The 24785-nt window shown below is 40.5% G+C and overlaps 1 protein-coding gene across 1 annotated transcript; it reads left to right on the top strand.

The window, feature by feature from the left end:
• The first annotated feature begins 1997 nt into the window (after window positions 1-1997).
• On the top strand, window positions 1998-10693 carry lrrc69 (leucine rich repeat containing 69). The gene is made up of 9 exons (XM_072370956.1): window positions 1998-2329; window positions 2457-2583; window positions 2659-2731; window positions 2870-3065; window positions 3343-3414; window positions 3501-3602; window positions 3701-3880; window positions 4397-4492; window positions 10092-10693. Exons 1-9 carry the CDS (start codon window positions 2135-2137, stop codon window positions 10104-10106), a joined length of 1056 nt encoding a protein of 351 aa, XP_072227057.1. The 5' UTR covers window positions 1998-2134; the 3' UTR covers window positions 10107-10693.
• The last annotated feature ends 14092 nt before the right edge of the window (window positions 10694-24785 follow it).

Genomic DNA, 24785 nt, shown 5'->3' with positions numbered 1-24785 from the left:
ATTAAACATGGCACATGTTAAAAACCTACACTAAATATGTACTGTACCCAAAAATCCTTTTGCTGGATTATTAGCTGCTGATTCCGCCTCTTTGGCTCATCATATAAAAAGCAGATGTCCAACCGGTAACATTGTATTCATCAGCACAAACAAACATTTCTGTTTCATGACCATGCAGCGTTTACATCGAATATTTATTCCATTAAATTCTTTAGGACGATGCTCAGCAGCCTCCTTCTCTAACCCTAACCACACAGACTTCACACCCTCACTGCACCCATTGCTTCAACAGCACTACTTGACCTGAGCCAGGAAAAAGTTCAAGTGCTGTGGAAGACTGCCTGTCTTGTCCCTGAAATAATCTCAGCCATCTGCACCCGATGACTTTAGACTGGTTGTCCTAAAACCTCACATAATGATTATCCCGGAGAAACGATCCCACCTAAGTAATTCAGTAAGAATAATCAGGGTCGACAACGCCACCTTAAGAATTGAACCCCAAAAAATACTTTCCGGTTGGTATAAAATAAGGCACACCGAAGAGGCAAAGACGTACTTTCACAAAAAAAAAATCAAGATTTTTATTCCAAACAAATAAATTAATCTGGGCTGGAGCTCCTGAGGGAAAGAAAACAAAAATGAAGAAACCAAAAAAAAAAAAAAAGAAGTTAGAATTATCTTTATTACTACAATTAAAACAAGGCCTTTGTAAGCTCAAAATGTTTTTCAAATGTTTCAAATATATCAAAATAGCCCTCGAACCTATAAAAGGAGGAAACAGAGGCTGTCTGTGGTGAGGCAGACTAAACTGAGGGGTTCCCAGGGGTACTTCCACCACTTACCACTTGTGCTACACAGCAGTCTTCTGATCACATGTTCATATATGTGCTTCCACACATGCAGCAACATGCAGGGACCTCACCACAAATGCTTAGCCTTCTTCAGCTCTTCTTTAATGTGGCCACGAGGCCATTCCTGTCAACCACAGTAGCCTTATACAGTTAAATTCTATTTTGCAAATAGTAACTCTATTTCTGGAAAAGTTGGGAATCTGCAAAGCTAAAACTTTACAGGAGAGCAATAACCCATTGATTCACCTGGCGGATAGAATCTAAGTTTGCCTTGTTTTGAAAAGTGTCATATTTCTGTTGCTGCATATTTCTCAACCTTACCATGAGGAGGTGAAATATTAATCTTTGCTTGCTACAAGAGCTGCTAAACAATAAACCCTAGTTTATTTGGTCATGAATCCACCCAATTTTCAGTTAGTGAAGTGATTAAAGCTGGATGCCCTGCTGTACATTTCACAACAAACTTCAGAAAACTCTGAAGAAAGCTGTGTGTTTTCAATTTTTTCAATTTCGAGTAGCTTTCAAGGCAGTGTGAAAAAAATAGGTGTTTGAGGCGATGACAAACTGAATTGTTCTCTTTACTTTTTAACTCTCAAGAAGAATTTCATAGCACAAGACAGCCTTTTTGTCTCAGTTCCTAAATGAGCTTGAGCTCAGAAAGGTGGCAGTGCTTCTGGAGTTTGTTAGTTTTTTCTGTGCATTTGTTGATACACCAAAATGACTAAATAATTTGTGAATTTATGTTGATTTAAAACAACCTTGAAGTTGTTGAACTATACACAAATGCATTACTAGGCTTTACACAACCTTTCCTTTCTGTGTTGCTGGCTTGGAAACAGGATTGTATCTTGGAGGCAATCGTAGACATTTACCAAATTCCATTAAGAATAAATACCATGAAGATCAAAACATCTTTTATTTATTCATGTTTCATGAAGTTTCATGATGTTCATGATGTTTCAACCATAAGCTCTATTTTCAGTGTAATTCAAGATAACTTTGTTGTACAGCATAAAAAAATCAAACCTGTTTAATCAAATAACCAATACATTGCATGCGTACGTCTTATAAAAAATACACTGCAAGCTCATATCGCATCAAAAATATACACGAAAATGAAAACATTTATCATTAAAGCGAATCCACGTGGATCCTGCTGTTCTCACAACTGTCCACTAGAGGTCACACGTTAGCTGTGTACATGTTTGACGGGTTGAAGAGCGTTTCATCCCCATGGAAACTTCACAGAGTAAGAGTAGGCTACCTGATAAACGTCGGGAAAAATGGCGTATCAACCTTTTTCAGTCAAAGACGAAGTGGTTAGAGCTTTATATGGCAGATCAACGTCTTTTAATTTAAATGCGAAGAAATTAAGCAATGTTCCCGAGTGTGTCTGCAGATTAACAAACCTTTCTGTCCTGTCGTTGAGCTACAACTCCATCAGTGGCCTCCCCGCCAAGCTGCTCTCTCTTCAACAAGTGAGTCTTGTTCGTTTGTTTGCTCATCCGTTGGCTGGAAAACTGCCAAATTAGCACTTGAAATGTTTAACTCATCGCGCGGATTTGTGATTAAATACGCTTCTTTTCCTTCTGCACCGCCTGCAAGCTGACTGAACTGAATTTGGGGAATAACGCCCTGAAGGAGGTTCCTGCTGTTCTGGGCCATCTGGAGTCCTTGAAAAAACTGTACCTGTTCAGAAACCAAATTACAGCGGTGCCACCCGACGTGATGGGTAGCTTCTTACTGTTTTGCATGATTAACTCAAAGCTTCAATGATTCCAATTGTAGTAATATACATGTTTTGCAGGTCGCTTACGGAACCTTGTTGTTCTCAATCTAAATCACAACAAAATTCAAAGACTTCCACCAGAAATTTACAGGTACATGACTGGCAACATGGTTTCTAAAGTGGTTCTCCACACCCTCACTTATGGGCTTATGGGTAGAAAGACATTTCAACTCCTGTGAGATGAGCAGATGGAGAATGATGCCTTTCTGTCATCTGTCTGCCTGTTCAGCTTGAGCAAGCTCCAGCACCTCAGTGTCCTGGACAATAAGCTGGAGGAACTTCCTGACGAAGTCGGTCAGCTCACTGAGTTGTCGGAGATGAACTTAACTTTCAACGAGCTGCCTTGCCTACCTCAGCAGCTTTACCGGTGCAGAGAGCTGACGAAGCTGCATGCAGCCAGAAACAAGCTGATCAGTCTGCCCGAGGTGGGTCCTCACTCATGTGATTGTTAGGGCGACAACACTTCTATAGGTCTCCTTCTGTCTCTCTTTTTAAACAAAAAAATCTCATTTGAGCAAAGTGATTGATTTTATGTGCTGCTATGAGTTCAGCCACCTTAGTTTCCATTAAACGAATAGGTAACACCCAGAAAAAACGGCAGCTTTTAAGACTTTAAGCAACATCTGTAATTAAAACCTTCACCTTCAGCTTTTGAATTATTCAGGAGCAAACAGAAAAACACTTACTCGACTTCTCGTCCAGGGCATCACTAAGCTGCCTAAACTTCAAGTTCTGGATGTGGCTGGGAACAAGTTGTCCGTGTTCCCTGTTGAGGTACAAATGTGAAGTATTACCTTCATCAAACGGCACCAAAATCAATCGAAATGCCTCCTCACTGTCTATCTGTGGTGACCGTCTAGTTCCACCTGCTGCCACTGAAGGAACTGTACTGCGAGGGGAACAGATTTGTGCAGTGTGAGCCGGTGTCTTCGCTGCAGGACGTTGAGGTTCTTACATTAAAGGTAAGTGTCACCGAATATTTACTCTGTCCGTCATAATGAATGTTCTGTTTCTCATACCGTTGTTCCATTGCGCTCGTGTCTCCTTTGCTTCTCAATAGGAACAAGTTGCAAGATTTGTTTTGCAGGAGGACAGAAATAAGTTCTCCCTGATTCACACGATGCTTCCCCACCACCCGCACCTGACCACCTTGTTGGCCAGCGCCAGCTGTTGTGCTGTTTGCAGGAGTCCCTTTCTCACCACCTGGCTGGAGTGTGTGCATTTTGTACATCTGAAAAAGGTCAGGTTCGTTTCTGTTTTAGCTTACTCTCAGCTTACATTTCCTTTAAAACCTGTTGCACAAACACTAGGACACCTTGTAAAGCATATATAACTGAATTAGATATCGAAAATCTCATCGAATAACAAGACAAACGCTATGTTCATTTGAAATATTGACTTTATTCTTTTTTTAACAAGATAAACTTGTGATTATGTTTGTTGTCCTGCCACCGAAACCCGTTCCCTCCACGATCCAAACTGTCTGGAGATGCTTTTGTCCCTTTTTACAGCCAAATGGGCGTCTCCTGATCATCATCCCATTGATAGAGTCAAATTTAGTCTTCAAAACGCTTCGCATACCGGTCACAGATATGTAATACTGGCTCGTTTCCCCAGTATGTGAGGATAGTGTAACAGGGATGTGTCTGTGAACCGAGAAGATTCAGAAGAGTTTACACACCCTGCTCTGTGTGTTACTGATCTGAAGCAGGATAAGTATGTAGCGTGCCACGTGAATCGTGTTTGTGTGTTCCAGGACGTGAAGGTGAAGAGTTTGCAGACTATTCCAGTGCGGGCTCTGCTCTGTTCATACAAGTGCTTTAATAGAGATGGACACGGCTACTACGGTGTCGTTAAACACGAGCACCTTTAATGGTACATTAAAAGGGACCATCTACAATTTGAAAACCTTCTATCTAGCCCATGTCATTTTGTGCATAGAAACTGCTTGTATCTGTTTATACACACATTTTACTATAAACCTCTGAAGACACTTTTAGCACGAGTTAGATGCGTTTATGTGACGTTTGACTCTGTGGCCACTGGGTGGCAGCAGATGATCGTAACAATTTCTGCATTTGGCTGAACCAAAGGCATCTTATTCCTGACCGAAGTCTGAACAGAAAATTGGTACTTTTTCCCCCAACAATAGCTTTCTTAGAGTTCCTGATAATAGAACAAACTGAAGCTTAAGGTGTTTGACTAAAGATCCATTATTTCATAGAGTTGATTTACACAGACCTTTGCACTGGAAAATGTCCCAGATGTTTACTTTACATTTGTTGGTTTCTGCTGGTGGAAATTTGACCAAATTTGCTCAACATTCGACCAACGTATTGACCAACTGTTACATATAGTAATCCAATATTTCGTAAATCGACTGCTGAGAGAATCCTTGAAATTTTGACACTATAAAACTTGGGAGAAACTCCTCCCTTGTCCTCTTACCTGCTCTCTCCCTGTCTCCATCTCCAGCTAGTGGCATCTGTTCCAACCTGCCAGACAAGAGAAAGACAGGGAGAGGGAGGGATAGAGAGAACTTCATTGCGAGCAAATTAATTTCTCATCCACGCCTCCAGAGCTTACCAGCTCGTTCGCTAGCTGCTGCGGCCGCCGCTGCTGCGTGTGTCTGCTGAGTCGGAGCCTCATGCATAATGCATCAGGTTTAATTGCAAACCCAGAAACTAATGACTTTGGACTGGTTAACAGCAGGGGAGCCATACATCTCGAGCAAACTGAATGAAAAATCAGCTCAGAGGAAAGAAAAAAAGGAGCCTAGCCCCTAATTGATGAATAATTGAAGCGGCGAGCTACAGGGCATAATTGTGACATTTTGTTTCAATCAATTTCCAAGTGGTGTGGGCGAAAGTGCACTTAAAGGGAAAAGGCAATGACAATGAATGAGAAAGAAAGAGGGATAGATACAGAGAGTGGATGGTGTTAGAAATGGATGTTGTGTCTTCAGTCACTGGAATGACATTTTGCTGGGGTGAAAGACTGGATAAAATGACTCTGCTCTCCATCTACTTCTCATTTATGCCCAAAGCCTTTTTATATTACTGTTATGTCACTTGTTCTTCCCAGCCAGTGGATTTGTATTCTTTTCACGATTTTTTTTTCACTCACCTTATTTGTTTTAAGAAAGAAAAAAAGAAATCAAGAGAGAAAGACAGACAGAAAGGTGAAGCTAATTAAGTTGACGTGTTTCTGGTAAAGTCAGCCACTGCTACAGAATTAAACAGCTAAGCAGCCCACCTTACATGTGGTGGGAAACAGCAGTCAGAGCTACTAGAACACAATCAGGCAGCAACCTCCACGGCTGAAAAATGAAGCCTCGACACCAAAAACTGCAGGTAAGCGAACGGCCACTTGGGACTGGCTCCAAAAGAGAAGTCATCCTCACAGACCCTGATGTTGAAATACCAGACTTACTGTAGGAAATACACATCCTTGTAAACAGCCTGCTCACGGTGATATACAGAAGGTGAATTTTAATGTAATTCCCTTGTTAAAAATGTCTTACAGCTGAACTCATGAACTCAGCAACCTTGAATAAGAAATGGGTTTTAAAATTTAAACAACTTACAGCAGAAATCCTCCTGTTACCTCTCTGCTGTGCTTCAGCTTCAACTAAAAAGATCACAGGTCGTCTGTCTGATGTAAGCCTCTTACTGTCAGGGCATGCAGTTTGAGTAATGTTAAAAAAGTTAGTTTTACTCCAAGTTACCAAGGTCTGCCTTAAGGCTTAAAGCTATGCATTCATTCAGCCCGTGGGTGTTTTTGTGTGATGGGTGGGTGTCTTGGCAGCCGTGGAAGTTCTTGTGAGAGCCAAATGTTCGTGTTCATTAGTTCAGCAAAAAGTTCAATCGATATCGAAAGCTCCACCAAAAAAAGTGCTATAATGCGATGTCAGCACTGTGTGTAATGTTTAAAAAAATCATTATGTGACTGAATCAGGTTCAGCAAGCTAAGATAGGCGCAAAAACCTGAGCATTTCACACAGAAAAGTTAACTGCAACAGTGAAGAGTGTAAGAATATGAAAATGATAAATTCAGCCCACTAAAGAGCATTTTATGAGCTCTTCATTGAAACTTTCTGACTGCATCCACATTTTCTCAGACCCACAAAAAAGGGTTACATAATTGCTAATTAATCCATCAAGTCCAAACATGGCTAATTATAAATACAGTCTTTCACAGGCAACGGTTGCCTGGTTACATCACTAGTGACTGTGCTCTCCTGTTACCAACACGAGGAAGTAGTTCATTTTCATAAATGTACTTAAAATGTTTTAAAAGTGCCACTAACAATACGTTAGCGTAGCAAAGAGGATTTCCCTTCGTAGTTAGATTTTCCGTAAATGAAGCACGATTTCGCATAGTATTCACTGACTTTATATAGCACAACCTCACAATGGCTATTTTTAAGGAGTCAGGATGTTTTTATCTACAGTTAAGTTGAGCTGCGGTTTTAGCTCGGCTAAATTGATTTCTTGATCGAAGCAAGTTAAACTCCTCTTAGGCAAATAAGTGCCAGGTCAAATAGGGATTTCTTTTTAGCTTTTTTTTTTTCACCCTCTACAGCTCTGTAAACACGATAAGCCAAAATTCATTATCTTGTCGGGTTATTTCATCTTCGTTAGTTCATTTTTCTTACTTCTGTCATGTGAACCGACTGAGTGTTTATGAGCATGACTAATAAATGGGTCATTCCATTCCACTGGCACTAACTGATGGGTGAAAGGCCAACAGTACATGCCTTCTTTCAGCCAGCAGATGTTGGGTCCTGCAGCAGTTGAGCAGCGGCAGCACCAGCTCAGCGGCCTCAGGACTTTAGTCGGTCTGGTGTCTGATGTCGAGCTTTATGCACGTATTCACACATGGACTTACATCTGTAATGCAAAGGAAAACAACAACAACAACAAAAAACCCTCTCTTCGCCAGATCTGAAATTGATGCTACGTCGTCAAAGTTGTTTTATTATGCTGGTTTGATAAGCACAAAGTCACCCCCCCCCCCCCCCCCCCCCCCCCCACACACACACACACACACACACACACACGTGCACAGACACACTTTTTCCACATCACTGAGCCGTCCCTAATGACTGCCACATTCAGAGAGCCCCCTTATTTTAATTCCTTTTTCTTTTCTTGCTTTTTTACAAACTGTTTCTCAAAACCACACACAATATGATTGACACATATGGAAATAAGAAGGTTCCATCCTCAAAGGAGACACCATACGGATGGGAGAAGCACGCTGGCGAGAGGCGTCTACGAAAGGCGCTTGTAAATTCCTGACATGCCTAACATATGTTAATGAGCCATTCTCTCACTCTGATATAATTACTGTGAGGGGATATTGCCTTTGGTGAAAATATCTGTCTCGCATGGCACGGCTACCTCATGGGGAGGAAAAAGTAAAGAATGATGAAATGGAGGGTACGTAAGTTCTCATTTACCATCCTTGTAAGTAAAGAGATTGAGGTTGGCAAATTCACTCAGGATGATATATGGAGGAGAAGACACCTTGGGTTCATCACTGCCTTCTGCAGTCTTATATCGTGTATAAGGCGGTATTTAGTCTGTCTTGTCAGTTGGATCATTTAGGATGTCTTCAGAGATACTGGCTGCTTTAAGCTAGCACTGCATCTTCAGGCCGGAAAGACAAGTGATGTGTCATCTAGGAGGACAGCTGGTTGGAGGCTTTTATTGTATTGATTTGGTCTTATTTTAAACTGAGGTTAAACTAAGGTTTCTTTCATTTTATCTTTGAGTATCATCATCATCAAGTCTCTGTGTCCCCGAATTTAGGCCCCGAGGTGCAATGACAGCGTAACACGACATTTAAAAAGAAAAAGAAAGAAGAAAAAAAAATCTGAAACTCAACAAAACAGAGAACACAAGTATAAAACTCAAAAGATAGCAACGAAACAGAAAACACTGGCACAGTTCTGCCAACATACTGTAGGTCAGAAACTAAAATGCTTCCTGTTGAATGTGACGCCACTTTTTAAGCTTCACAGAATTGTGCTTAAACAAATATTTCCAACTGATGCCGTCGAGAGAAGTCAAAGTACAGCGTGTCTACTGTAGAGCGCTCAGTCATTTTCAGACATCCATGATTGCGGTCCTCACCTCAGAGGAATGATTTGACACCAGCTCACCCTGATTTCCCCCTCTTCTCGTCTCGGGTCAACAGCAACGGTCCTAATAAAATGAGATGCATTGATTGCAGAGAGAGAAACGGCCATTCGAAAGCCAATAGGAGGCCAGTGACATAGCTGAATCTATTGTAGTGCATCGCTGCTAGGGACAGATCTTAGTATCGAGCCCCTGGCAGAGTACCAGTGTATTGTCTGGTTGGCAGCTGCACAGTCAATTCTGTTGTGTTGTTAATGGCGGTGGGCACTAGGGGGCAGTGTGATTCTCTGCTGGCTTTGAGCAGATGGGAATAAGAAGCACTGATGCACAGCACACTGTGATATGCCTGATGAATCTAAGAGATAGAGCAGTTAATAAAAGCGAGAACAAAGAGCTGTTATTGGAATCAAAGCTTAATTGAAATCTAAGCATCAGATCAAAGCATTCTAAGATACGTTTGCCCATTTAACTCAGTTAAAAGATTTCTTGTTAAAAGAAGGGGAAAGTTTCATTATACTCATTGTTGCATATCAGTAGAAAATAAGAGGGCCAAGGCACCAGATGTGAAAGACAATAACTGTGGAATCTCTACGTCAAAATCAACACAATGGAACAAAAGAGCTTCCCTTATAGAGATAAGAAATAAAGAAATAATCTAGACATGCCTGACCTGAGGTGGGACTATGAAAGCATGCTACAAAACAAAGCTACCCAGAGGCAATAACCTACCTTCCTCTCAGTCTTTGCTTTTCACATCATAATTATATATATATATATAAAAAACTGTCTTAGAACAGGCGAGTAAACTGACTGTCCTTTGAGGTTTCAAAGAAGGTGGTGCCATTACTGAAACGTTCCTCATTAGGGGACAGGAGCCCGACTGTCAGGCCAGCTCCCTCTCTCTGGCAGTTCTGGGTCACCACCAACCACACTGCAAACACCATTACCAGGCTGCATTTGTTGCAGAAATACAGCAAAAACGCTGCCGTAACTTCAAAAGAACAAATAAATCTTTCATCTTGGGTGTCTTTGAAACTCTTGGAAAGTTTCCTCGGGTTTGGTAATAACAGGGACCGTGGAGAGGGATGAGGAATCCGTGTTTGTGTATGTCTGCGAGTAGCTGTTTATTTATTTCTGGAACAAAACTGGAGGGAAAATGAAGCTGAAAGGTCTGTAGATGCTGCATTATGTCTTTTGATGTTACTACAGATAGCTCAGTTTGTGCGATGCCATGTGGTATTTTTCTGTTTTGATGTGATTTGGTACGTTCTTATATATCCTCCTTATTCCATCCATTTTTTAAAGCAGCCTGGCAAATGAATTCAGCCTGTCAGTTAAACCGTGACGAACATGCTGATTCGTCCCCGGGAAGTCTTTCAGTTTCAGCTCCACTCCATCATCCATATATGACTGACAGCTCACAATCTCAAAACCTAGTTTTGAGGTCATGTGATGGCCACTGGAGCATGCCCACTTTAGTTGAGCACCAGGCGGGTGGGACACCAGGTAGCGGCATCTGTTCTGGGTTTTTCTTGAACACACACTGCCTGTGGCACTGCAGAACATCTGTCTGCCGTGTGCAGGCCGGCTGGATGAGCAGACCCACAACCCAGCCAAATGAACGTCCAGCGCACACGGATGTCCTTCAGAATATGTGGGTTAATGTCTCTGTTATCTTAATCGGACTTTACTTATTTCTGTCTGTGAGACGTTTTTTTTGCCAAAGCTGCTGCCATTGTTCATCTTTTTTCTCCAGTGATTCCTGAAGAAGTTTGACATTTGATATTGCATCCTCCAATTGCCTCTAACCTTCTAGCCTTTTATTCCTTTCTACTTTCAGACAGTTATTTGTTTTCATAGTAAGATGCAATGTATATGTTTTAAATGAAATAAATTGTACTTTAAAAGTTGCTTCTGCTGCTAAACTCTATTCTCTATTCTTTTTGGTTCCTTTTAAGCACACTCAGTGTTGTAGACAGAGCCATTACACAAATTTGACTCACAGTGGATGTGGCTGCTGAATCTCTGCACATACATGCAGCACTCTAGAAAGATTTTACATTTTTTAAAACTTGTTCTTTACCAGCTCCAGTTCAGGGTTAATTAGGACAATCCAGTGTAGGGCCTTTGCTCTTCTTGCAGTGGGTAATTCTTATGATTCTATTTGCATGTCTGTGGTTCCTGTCTTAGGTACCAATCATATGCTTATAATCTTACAAGCAGTTAATTCTGGCTGTACTTTGGCACAATAATCCTATAGTATGAGCTAACTTCCCCATATTGTTAGCTTATAGCACTCACCTTGTTGATCTTACATGTTAGCATGTTAGCCTAAAAGCATTTTATTTGGTGACAATTCTTAAAGGCTGTGACTGATTTTGGATGTTTTTTTTTCAGTTTTGTGTAACATTGTTATTGAATTACAAATTAAAGGTGCAGTATACAACCTTAAAATCCAACTTGGTTTCACACTCCAGTGGCAGAATCCCATTCTAAAACAAACTTGTGCATCATAGAAATCTAACTTTTAGCCTTTCAAGCCACTTGTAGATCTATAGGACACCAAAACAATATTGATCCTGGTCCTGTCCCCCTATGGGGCTGTTTAGTTAAAGAACACAGTGGGGGAAAACCCGTAAATTGACCCGCTCTGGAGTGCAAAGTAGAGACTCTCATGCGCAAACAGGAATGTGCTCCAACTGCCACCCAAAAAGCACTGAAAAGCTTGGATTAGACATGGGAGAATGACTTCCTCTAAATCTTTAAATAGCAAGTACTTGTTTGCTGCTGACAGCTGAAAATATATAATTAACATTTAACTTTGTGACTTGATGGCGCGGCTAAACGATGAGTTACTTTAAAAGGATCTGTCTTCTGTGGAACGTGTACAAAACTTCCCACCTGTCTGTGCAGTTGTTATTGAAGTTTTAAGGAGCAGTGTAAACTGAGATGTCCTCAACTGACCAACAAAAGCTCGGCCAACACGTTTTGAATAAAACTTTCAGTGGCTCAGACTCCGTGCTCTTGTCTTATGTATATACAGTCAAAACAGATTTAAAAGGAGTACATTTCAGAAGCTGCATTGAAAGACAAAAGTTTAGTCCCATCTTTTTATTCAGAAGGACAAGAGCCTGCTGTAAAACCAGAGCCAGCCACCTGAACCTTGATGAGATAAATTAATACTATTTTGCAGTCACTATCAAGTCACTCAAGCATTCATGTGCTCTCCCGAAGCGTAGAAGGGTAAATGCTCCCAAGGTAATTGGGAAAGAATTCAATTTCATAAAAAGCAACCATTCACACGTGGGTTTTAATTAACTCAAAACATTCTTCATAGGATATTGCTTTCTGTAATTACCTCGTGTTGAATTACCAAAAAAAAAAGGGTTGAAATATCCTCATCACTGGCTACAGCTACTTCTGACATTGTGGCAACAGCAGTGCAGTTCATTTGCATCTTTTTGTTGCAGAATGTAGTTCACCTTTTCCCGTTTGCTTGAGTATGAACACCAGTAGGAGCAAAAACTAACACTATTATAGGACAATTCGTCACATACCTCAGACCAACAGAAAAGAGCAGCAGGATGCATCGCGCCCGCTTGCCCGCTTCTAATCCAGCCTTACCGACAACAGATGGCCGTCTCTCCCACAATGCCATGCGGTCGCAGATGTCAACGGAAGAGGTGACAAACACTCTGCAGGTGTCTGTGTCCACGGTGTGTGCGTGCACACTTGTTTGTGTGTGTCCAAAAGGGGACAAAAAGCATCTTTCTTGCAAGGAGAGGAGGGTGTAATTGATAGCAGAGGACAACCTGCAGGAAGGGAGTGCCATCATATGCTAAATTGATGGGTTTGGCACAGATTGGTTGGAACAAATGCAGAAAGAGTCAACTTTACTCATTATGTGTGTCGAGGATATGTTATGCTGAGATTTGAGTAAAGCTTTTCATTTCTTAAGGTGCAGAAGTCTTACTGGTCACTGAAATGCAAAACCAGGAGTGTGGCAATGCTGTCTTTGATATTGAGATATGCACATATTCTCTATGAGCCATTTATTCAGAAGTTTTACAGCACTATATAACAAGCTGCAAGTGCATCACAGCATCATTTCTCACTTCGGCGCTGGACCACTTTTCACTACATTGTGCAATCTGCTCGCTTTCCCTGTGCGCTGGCCTGGCCAGGTGTTGTAGTTGGCACGGGCTTGCAGAGCCAGGTGAGCAAGCTGCTGGCCAGGTGCCCTCCAGAGGCTCGCTAGACTGACCAGATACCAGATGGCTTTAGAACAGCAGCAGGCAGACAAGTACACTAACACACACACACATGTGAGAACGCACAGTTACTCATGCAACTCGCTCCTACTTTTTCTACGCATGCTGACACTGATGTGTGCAATAAAAAAGAGCGCATTAGGAAACGTTGCAGCCCTCCAGTGAATTTGTAAGTGAAATGCTTAATGTGTTTTTACTGTACCTCTCTCCCAGGAGCAGAGGTAGAACTCACGCGCAACACAGCGATACACAACGCTCTCCCCCTCAGAGCTCGCATAAATGTCATTTACAAACTGCGGAGCTGGACTGCATCAGCATGAATTTTTTAACTTTATGCTTCTCCAGTTTTGCTGCTTGAAAACAAATTTGGCACGTGAGTCAAGCTGCAAATGGAAAGTTTTGCAACAGTTTGAACACTGTTCCACTAAAGGTACTAAAATGGGTTTATATGTGGATATGTTCACATATAGCATGTGTTATTGTGTAGACAGTAATATACAGTGTGAAGCATTTTTTTCCAGGTTTTCTTGATTTTTATTTTGATGTACCTACATGTGTGTGCGTCAGGATTGGTTGACACGTACTGTAATTGCTTCTATTTACTTAACTGGCCATTAACCCCAAGCCATGCTTTTTGAAGACATGAAAGCCTTGTATGTGAAGGTCTGGTATACGCATAACGATGCTAAATGATTTCAATCTCAGCCAAAAAATCTGGATCTAATTCCCTCTAACTCAAATTAGATCAGGTTTAATTTATTTTAATATTCCCGTCCTAAACCAGATCACAGAACCTATTTTGTTTAAAGTTATTCATGAAGTAATAGAAATACAGTTTAGATACGACAGCCATTCTAATCTGATGTCGCCTAACACGTTCAATTCCGCTCTGAAATAACCATCACTTTGCAGTCATTTATTGTAATCGGGGTTATTGTGACATATTATTGCAATAAAGTTCAGGTCAGGTTCAAATGGAATCCTAAGCGGGTTGAGTGGGCTTATATTACAGCTTTAAAACCTTAATATATTCCTCTACTTTGCCTGTAGGTCCACATATCTCACCAGGCCTGGCAGCTTTTCAAAGTAATAACATGGCAGTACCGCCATAGGTTAATGCTGTCTCAAGAACCTGATTCAAGTCAGAGAAAAATCCATCCAGCAGCCAGCAGCTCCTTGAATGCAGCGTTCTGGACCTGAGCAGTTATGAAACATGTTGTGTATTATATTCGGCCTTCATAAAGAAATGACAGACGTTTTTTTTTTTTTTTTCTGCATTAACTGACAGTTCATAAATCACACTTGTGGATTCATCTTGAAGAAGACAGATTAGCCATCTGTAAATATTTATTCAGTATCTCTATAATTAAACGGAGCCAATGCATCATGTCAGCCGTACATTTCTGTTGACACCAGCTCACACACAGCGCTGAATAATACAGTGGGGAACAGCTTGGTCAAACATTTGTTGTAGAGGGAAGTGATGAAGGATAGATGAATCCCACATGTTGGACCAGTGAGTGCTGGATTGATAAATGCAAGATACCATTTGATAAGACGACAGTTAGAAAGAAATCAGCATATCGGATGATGAATACAAGATGCTACCGAAGAGAGAAGAACTGCTGAGAAAGACGAGCGGCAAAGACAAAATGAATCCAAGATGTCAGAGAAAGGAGAAAGCCAGACGGGTCTGTGGGAGAAAATAGTTTCATGATGGTTTATCAGCAACTATTTGACCTAATGCAGCCTCACACTGATGGAGTTCCACCTCTGTGTAGAGGAGATGAAGTGGAATCAGGATACAATGGGATCTAAATTGATCTCGTTGTCCAGGTATTACCATTTGGAGCAAAGTTAAAGTGGTGTACTGAAGTGATCTTAAGTTGTGATAAAACTGTGAAAGCAGTGCACTGTGGTGTGTGTGTTTGGTAAAGAGCAGAGGAAAAGTTGTGTGACTTGGTCGATTTATTTTTCAGATGTGCTTCAGATGTCTGTGTCTTTAATTACTACACAGGAGGTTAGGACTCCTTGTTTAGGAAAACATGCTGTTTTCCTCTTGGTTTTTAATTGCATGGGACTTTGGCCTGTGTGTAAGCTCAGTGAACTCATCGAGCAAACATCTAATGCTGTCACATATAATATTCACACTTCAGACTGATCTCATGCATTCTGCCTCAGTGCTGTACATTAGACTTAGTTTGACCTGCTAATAGCAACGGCATTATTGACAGTTTGGATTTTAAAGTACAATACTCATGATTGCGGCAATAAACAGCTTTTGGCAAATACACGGACAATTAGTATACTGTCATCAATTGCTAGACATTTACAATAGATTTACAACAGTGTCTTACTGTATTTGATGACTGTACATTAAATCGATTTAATGTAAATAAACATTTACTGAATTCTGTTAACCAGTAACAGCAGACAATTGTAGCCTACCAACATAGAGCTGTATTTTATATGAAGCCTTCACCCTTATGTTAATTTGCAAAGCCCTGATCCAGGGATGCAGTGAGTTGCTGGACTCATATAGTGGCGTATATGGGTACATGTCAGGAGATATACTGCTGTGAAATGATGGTTTAGTTTAAGTGCCAAAAACTGACTTGACAAGTAGGCCTGTTTTAGGAGGGAACATAACAATCATTAAACAAAATATTACATAAATTTTAATGAAATATGGTTTTGAATGTATGCCTTTTTCAATTTGTGCAGATTGATGTAAAACAGACGGTTAAAAAAAAATATGCATCCTGCAATAAAACATTAATTTGCAACATTTTCGTGCTTCTCCCCTTTATCAGATAAACAGTTTGTAGTGAAAAAGGCATGTAATTTGAGGCATTTGAAAATGCTTGATATCACATCCTAAGGCTATAGAAGAAAAACTGGTGATTTAAATAGTGTGCCATGCCCAAATGCATATGGAAAAATGAAAAGAACATAGCTCTGAACACATCTAAGTAGCAACGTAACTCTGGTTCACTATGACTTGATTTCCCATTGAGCTGAGTCTAAAACACCCACTATGCTGCAAACATCTAATGTCGTATACTCAGCTCAGCAGAAACAGAGTAAAACAAACAAGCCACAGGAGTTCCGTTTCTTGCTTCCCATCAAGTCCAGTATTCACTTAACGGTAGGTTCTCCTACAGCCCCTCCTGAAAGTCCCTTTGGCTTTAACAGTTTATGCATCCATATCATGATTTCATCTGCAAATTAACTGCACGGATTGCTGCTTTTTTTTTCCAATTCAAGTGGACGTCAGTTGGACGTCAGTTGATTCTGTTAGAAGTGAAAACATTTTTCTCAAAGAGAGGTGATAGTGATAAGTGCGAAGGTATTTCTTCAAAGTGAAACCGTATTCGGCGAACTCTGGAGTAAAAACTAAACTGATTTGTTTTTTCGTGAGAAATTTCCGTTATATAGCATCATATAGACTATGAGCTGTCACTAAGAAGATTTCAGGAATGCGAGCAGTAGTACACATTTGTGTAAATAAGAACTTCTTTAACCTTTTCAGTATGATTAATGGACAGCTGTAGTATACATTTGACTGGGTAGCTTTGGACATGTATATTGGTTCCAACAATGATAAGCTCTGCTCTATAATATTTGAGTTTTTCTGAGCATGAAATATGGGCTAAAGGTGAACGTTAAAGCAACATGCTGAAATAGTTGCTGAAAAAAACCTGTTCGCTTTTGACCAAATCTCATATTCAAATGAAAAATGCCAACGGCTTATTCATCTTAATGTACATTCAAACAGACTGTTTAAACCCATATTGATCAAAATCTGCTTTCAGACACCTTACACACGCTTACTGCAACAACAGATATGTCTTTGTTAGAGAATTCCTGTTTTACTGCTCTCCAAGTCCTCTCTGAAAGTCTCTCCCTGCGCGTGCATTGTTATTTAGAATGCCGCTTGCGTCTGGATTCAAATCCATATGGGACCTGCCATTTCTGATTTGAGACATTTCATGCAGATAAAGAACAACGTTTGCAACCTCTCCTGCTCCCCTGACGACTAACCCCGGACAATCTCTATCCATCTTCCTTCATTCTTAAACCAATCAAATGCTTGTGCCATGGGAGAGCAAAGAAGTCCCCATGTATATTTCAACAGCATATCTCAGCCAATCTGCATTGCAAAACTTGGAGCAATGTGACATTTAGAATGAAAAATTGATTTCACAAACAAGCCCTTCACGAATAAATTGCTTTTAATTAAGATGTTTGGTTGACATCCCTGCAGTGCTTCTATCGCTTTTAATGGTTTTATTAATGTATAGCTCTGAAATAGCTTAATCTTGTATTGTCCACAGAGACAACCTCATCAAGTATTCAACTATTAATATTTCAATAGCCTTATCATGCTTTTCAGCTTTTGGCAACTTTTAAAGCTTTTTTTTTCACAACAGTCACGACAAATAGAGGTAATACAGTGCATGATGTTGGAAATTTCTCTTTTAGGAAGCAAATATCTCCAGAATTGGTGAAAACTATCATTTTAGGACAAATGCTCAGAATTTGAGAAGGTTAATCAGTGTCTTTTTAAAAAAGATTTTTTAATATCTTTTGGTTATTTATGTGTCAACATTTTGGAAAACATTTGAGCACATTGAAAACTATACAAACAATATCCTTTCTTAGTCTCAACATTTGACATGTTCTATTTACAATAAAAAACTTGGCTTGAATTATGTGCAAATCATTCCATGATGTTTTTATTTACATTCTCATGGCCTCGCAAGTCTTTTGGAAACAGGCTTGCTGCGCCCTGCGAGACAGTCCAGGTGGCTAACATTATCTTATTCAAAATATTTGGATGTCAACAGGATAGTCCAGTTTGCCTTAACTGTTATTTTATGTCTTTTGCAGGCAACAGGATCTAAGGCCTGAATTTGAGACAATACGTTCAGTTTGATTTCAAGTTAGTGTTGAGTTGGACATTTTCTGCATGTTATACTACTAATATTAATCATTCATATTACTTAAACTGGAGGTGAATACTGCTTTAGCATTCTGTCATACCTTGCCTGTTTTATTTGTCAAGTCATGACGTATATTTTGGATTGAAAACCTCCATTAAATGTAGGGACAGTGCAGTAGTACCGAGTTAAAACCTTGTCATTTAGTTTAATTTGCAGCTCATCTCCAACCGTGCCTTTCTGCTCCCAACACACACACCCACACACCACATCTGCTCTCTCAGAAAGATGGATGGCGTGTGTCCCCATTTCTCCTCTCGGCCAGCTTCCAGGTGCATAACAGCTGGAGAAGCCAGTCAGAGGGTGTTGGGTGAGAAGGGATGGAGAGGCAGGGTGGATGGAAGCAGGGCCAGGCGATGTAAAGGATGTTCAGGAACTAGTTATAAATTTCCTCTGGAGTGCTTTGGATGCTAATGGCTACTCGTGGTCTGCCCAGACAACAAAACTAATCGCTGATGCCGTTATGATGGTGAGCCCAGCTTTTATCAAAGGTCACATATTCCTACATGATGACGTCCACTTTACAGGTCTTGTTGTTCTTCTTTTAGGTAAAAAAAACTTCATGCAAGAGATCGTTAGTGTGACATTTTTCTACTTCCCTCCCAGCTGTAATTCTTTTCTTTTCTCTTTCCCTTCTCCTGTGAATAGTTAGGTATAGGAGTCAAAAGTTTCTGATGATTATTGTACATATTTAGATCTTGATCTTAAAAAATTAACAGAAACTGACAGCCAAGTTCTACATAGCCATCACACTGTTTGCAACCATGAATTGTGCCACCGCTACGTTGGACAATTTGTCCACATGCTTTCTGGTACGACTGGGCTGTTGGAATAAAAGTTCTACCTGTGCACGTTTGCCCAGTGCAAGAGGAACTGAAATGTGGTCACCATCTGTCCTCGGGCAATGCACCACACAATTATTGTGAAGAATTCTATTATTGACAATTGAGTCATTTGGAAGTTTTGCTTACGTTCACCTTTCTCCCACAAGTAAAAGCTTCATACTCCAGACGGTAGAAAAATGTAATATGATGCGGCATCAGTTAAAGGAGAGCAGAAATGCTCTTTTGTAAATCCGTCTGATCTCTTTATTTAGTGTTTATGTAAATCCATATGTAAATCCATATGACAGATGGTTAGCATTTTGTGTTGTGTTTACATGTAACCATTTGAAACCATTATATTTGAAAAGAATAATTTTGATCAGTTTTTCTAAGAATTATTTGCCAATAATAGCTACTTATTGATTATTTTCTTACTGGTAATATTGTACCTGATTACACGTATTTAAGGCATGGATGTGCACTTTTGTTTTCTTGGAAGTTAAAACAACTCAGTCAAGGTTAATCAACTCCATACAGACCAATTAATCGCTGATCAAATTAACTTGGAGAATAAAGCACAATTTCCACGCTATCCATATGTTGCAGGGTTTATATGAGACTTCGTGCTGCTTCTATAGGTGAGGTCTGTGCCGTATTTGAGTGATCTGGGATGGATTCAACAAGCCGGAAGACGGTGGGGTTCAAGGTGACTGATGGACTGTGATGTCCCACTGTGTGTCATAATAAGCTGTTCTTGGATCAGTCTCAATGACTTACAGCAACACTTAGAGTCAGACCACACAAGAAAGCATACTGCACACACTTTGAACAGTATCATGTGTATCTGTGGATACTGTATCTCAGTGTGCCATCCATCATGCGGTAAAGCCACAGTAGGCAGTATACTGTGTGTTTGGCCTCAGCTCCTCGTTCAGCCCTCATTAGCCATCAATCACCTCCTCTTCACTGACTGCCTGCTTGGGAAGAGACCTCCTGACTTCATATCATAGCAAGATGTTCATTTTGGCACTTAAACACTCATCCACACACAAATGCACACACTCACTTGCATAGTCGTAATAACGTGTACTTAGACACACCATGAAGTCAATGTCAAATACGGAGCTTCAGAGACATACTTAGATTCTAAGAGGTTAGTCGCTGTGAGATTGCAGAGCTGATGAATGAAGGTGTGCCAGTTTTTGAAGTTAAATTGCTTGTTTATCCTGCACAGTTCAATGAGGATTTGGAAATGTCAAGGGGAGCCCTCAGACAGCACTACAAGCACTGCAAAAAGGGCAGCCATTTCCATTTTAAAATGACTTTTGAGCTAGTTTCGATAAGGAGAACTATAGTTTGTAATCTGATTTGGCGCAAGAACTTTGTAAGATTCACCGTTTGCATTGTGGGATATGATTGGGAGCTATGTATACTTTCATTTGAAGGGGAAAAAAGTTGGCTGTTTGAAATGTAACAACTAAACTTTGGAGTGCAGGACACTGCCATGGTTTTGGAGGAGGAGGGGGGATTGAGTGTAATGAAAAGAAAAACGTTTTTTTTCTTTTTTCTTCCATTGAATGAGATTTTGAATTATTTTGCTGAGTTTTTATTATCCCCTGGGGTAATAAGGAAGCTTTGCATATTTTTTCCTCCACTTCATCTGCTGGGAAGTGTACGGTGGCCATTACTTGACAACGTTTGCCACATTGTGCTTGGCCTGAACACAATGTAGTGATGGTGAGACACGAGGGCAGGGTGCTCCCTCTCATATCTACATACTCAGTCACAAAGTAAAATGTTTGCATACAGACATCACTGATCATATACTGTATGACATCAGTGTGTGACAAATTGGCATTTTTCTGTTTTTTTGACACATAAGTCCTCCAACTGAAACAATCATATCAGTTGTTTGTTCATATCCTAATGACCCACAGTGGAATCCTGTAAAGTACAACCTTTACAAGTAGGAAATATGATCCGTATGAACATTTCCACATAAGATATTTGCATGGATTTTTCTTCAACAAGCCACAATATTTTCATAAGGTGTAAGGAGGAGGAGATTGGATGGCAAGGTAATGTTCAGGGCTTTTAATCATTCATTGATTCATGTCACAAGTTCAACACCAGCTTATGACAATGTGTTTTTCCCTTCTGGGTGACCTTTACTTAATAACACACACTATATAACATCCCTAATGGAAACTATTTTGCAGGGTTCCTTGGTTACATGTAAACACAACACAAAATGCTAACCATCTGTCACTTTTGGTTAGGTTTAGCCAATAACGTCACTTGCTTAGGTTTAGAAATCAACAACACATGGTTGGGGTTAGAAAGCAATCATGGTTAGTGCTAAAATACATACTTTTGACAAAGCAACAGTATAGCCATGGACAGCATTTGAAAAATGTTGTTGCTGACATGACCATGAGAGGGTGCATATTCATTTGAATGAGCAAAATGCCCCATGGGGATGTATTTGAACTGAGGTCACTTTCTATTATATTGAGGTTGGAGGGGTGGAAGTGGCACAATCCCTCACTGTTTGTTTAAACAGTTTAGGCACCAAAGCTAAGTAAGAAAAATATCATCATCAGGTTTTAGAACCCTGAAATATCTGACAAAACAACATGCCGTAGCAATCAAACTGGACTATTCTGGTTGACAGTGTTGAGATTATACATGTATGTTTTATTTCTTTAAATATAAAATAGCAACGCTTAATGGCCGTTTTTGCACCAAATGTGACAAGAGCATGGCGGTACCCATTAATTCAAATAGTTTGTGCCATGTAATGACAATTTGTCCCTTGTTGAAGCAGAAAGTAGAATGCTGCTGGATGACACTATCATAGGCAGTGGTGAAAGTTAAACTTAGTTTATGTCAGACTGCCATTCAGTGTGACAAATATCTCCTCAGGCAACAGAAACCAACATGAATGAAGGAGGGCTGATATGGTTAAACTCTATGTCTGCTCCTGATTTATTTAACACAGTTTTGGATTTGGATTTGAATGTTGGATTTCATCTTGGAAACAGGTTAAATGGGTATAACAGGTGCGATCTAACTGCCTGTTATAGACAGGCCATTTGTAATACAATATACAGTATATTATGAAGTGACTCCCGCAAAAAAAAGTTAAAGCTATTTTCTGTCCAAAGTTTCTTCCTCCCCCAAACAATGAACTCAACCCAACAGAGGGCACATCACAAACAAGAGCCATTACTCTGTTGAGTGGTTTGGCTAAAAAGTGTTTGTGCTGTAACTGGTATGATTTTTTTTTTCTATTTTAACTGAATGGACTCTCCCCATCCTATTCTGTTGGACTGACTGCTCTGATACAACTGGGATGCAGGTCTCTCCTTAGATCAAGAGAGAATCAAAGTGGTTTCAGGGAGTCATAAATCATTTAGAACTCTGATATTTGCAGGGCTTTTTCTTTCTTTCTTTTTTTTTTTCAAATGTCATTGATAAAAGGAGGGCATTTCAGCCTCATATTCTTTATCCCTAACTTCCTCACCCTTCCACTCAATCTCTGGTTCCTCAACTCCTATCTCCTCCACCAGTTGTGTTAATTCATCTCTACCCCTAGTCTCATTTGCTATTTTTCTTTTTCTTCTCCACTGTTTTGCTGTGTGTCTCACAGAGAGGCAGACAGAGAGAGGCCTGACACATATGGAGGCCCAGTTCCTTAATAATGTCATTCGTTGTGAAAGCTATTAGAAGATTACCCTTGGCCCAGGGCAGCCTAACCATGTGCAGGAACTAGATAACCTTGTGTTCTGTAATTTAATATCAACACTTCCCCTCTTTTCTTACCACGCTTTACAACGCACAAATACCCCGCTTGTCCCCTCCAGTCGTATCTTTTTAAAAATGAGGGAGGGAGAGAGGAAGCTATAAGGGTAGGGGGGGGATTACAAGATAGGGACTTCTTAAAGATTCCTTTCCTCTGCAGAGAAGTGTGGCCAATCGTCCCTTGTCCATGAATGTGAGAAAATACATAAACAGGCTTATAATGGAAATTCCATCAGATTTAGTGCAGTAAATTTAGCTCAGCACAACATCAAAGGAGCTGCACATCTTTTCTAGATGGGGTAATGTCATTTTCCCCCTGCCTCTAGTTCTTCTCCTTGCAGGCTATCATAGACCTAACGTTTACCACATATCGGGCCAATATAAAACGCGCAGAGGAAATTCCTGTCACACAGTTTGATTTTGTTGGAGTGGGTGAGAGAGGAATGAACAGATTGGAAGGCAGAGAGAGATCTACCACTTAAATGAGCAAGCCGTCATAGAGTCAGATCCCACGCTCTATCCCCCACAAGCTGAATCACAATCCTGCATTAGCAGCTATATCACCCTCCGTCCTGCTGCTACTCTTTCTCCCACCACCCGTGAGCCAGGCGGCGTTAGCATGAGGGCCAGACGGCACAGCCCTATCACTCACCGGCACTCACTCACACCAGCATTACTATGCCTTTATCTCATCTCCTGCAGCCCGCCACGGACGGCCGGCTCTCGGTCCTTCGGGCTACTTTACTAATAACCTACTCCTTATCAGTCACTGTGCACCTCTGCCTCTGATCAAAGAGCCAATTAATGAAGCGGGGAAAGGTGAAGCATTCAAATAATGGAGACAGCTGTTTTTCTCTGTTTGAGAAAATCCATTTTGTATTGTTATCAGCTCCAAGCAGCACCCCCCCCTTCCAAGTAGCGCTTAATTCAAGTCACTGTCTCCTTCTGCCGGGCTTGATAAGAGAGTGAGAGAAAATACAGGCGCAAAGAAAGTGGAAGATGAGGGGGAGAAGAGGAAAAGAGCCCTGGTCACAATGAACTTTATGTAGAAGAATGTGGCAGGAATATCACAGCCATCCAACTCATCCCCGAGCTTTATCAACTCCAAAGTGGTTCAACACAGAGATAAGGATAGGGGATGGGGTCATAAAAAGGCATTGCTTCCAGAGCTGACGAGCTGCTTTGTGGCTTCACTGTCATTCATTTTGAATGGGAGCTGCTGATTCTAGCTCTTTGAGGATCAGCGCAATCTTGTTTGGCAAAAAGGTTTGTGAGAGAGTTAATTGTACTGGTGTCAGAGCAGCATATGACTAGTTCCATCACAAGCTCATATCTTCAACAGCTTGTTGTAATGTATCACACTCCTTAATTCTAACAGTTCATTGAGCTCAGTAACTATGTTTGGTGATATTAATGAATTAGTTGGAGTGGCAGATGTTTAGTCAAGTGTCTGAGATACTACATGTCACACACTGGAGTTGGTTGAACTGTTTTTTTTTTTTGCAGTAAAAATATATACCAGAGATACATTCAAATGATAATAACCACAGCTTACAAAACCATTATTAACTCTAGCTCAGTCTGATCATAGGCATACATAAAAGTTACCATGATCTTTTCACAAAAAGAAAAAAAAAAGTGCTGGCACCACTGACTGCAATATGTTTTTACAAAAGTTTTAATCTCTGTTGTCTTGGTTACCAGATGAGGAATCCTGCCCCAGGTGGTGGTGACTTCACCACAGCTGTTGTGAAAACAGATTTTACAAGAACTTCATTCACACAAGCACAGCAATTGATCAACTTTTCTTTTACTATTGTCATTTCTGCTGTATGGTTGGGCTCCCCCAAACAACTTTACCTGGAAGGGAAGTTATTTTTAGACTTAAAATGGGCATATATACATTAATGCATTTCAGACTTTTTTTGCATCAACCCTTTAATGATTTGCCCTTTTGACTCTGGTCAAAAAAAAAAAAATCCCATGATACTAACCTCTGACTTTCGATGGCATTGAGAAAGTGTTTAAGGACAGTATTAAGGACCTTTCCACCCTAACGCAGATATAAAAAAAAAAAAACCCGTTCCTGCTGCATCT

Source organism: Leuresthes tenuis, unplaced genomic scaffold (assembly GCF_036924035.1).
Source record: "Leuresthes tenuis unplaced genomic scaffold, fLeuTen1.0.hap1 SCAF_18, whole genome shotgun sequence".
In the NCBI taxonomy this organism is placed as follows: domain Eukaryota; kingdom Metazoa; phylum Chordata; class Actinopteri; order Atheriniformes; family Atherinopsidae; genus Leuresthes; species Leuresthes tenuis.
The sequence above is the reverse complement of the archived record's forward strand: the minus strand, read 5'-3'. Positions and strand labels throughout refer to the sequence as shown.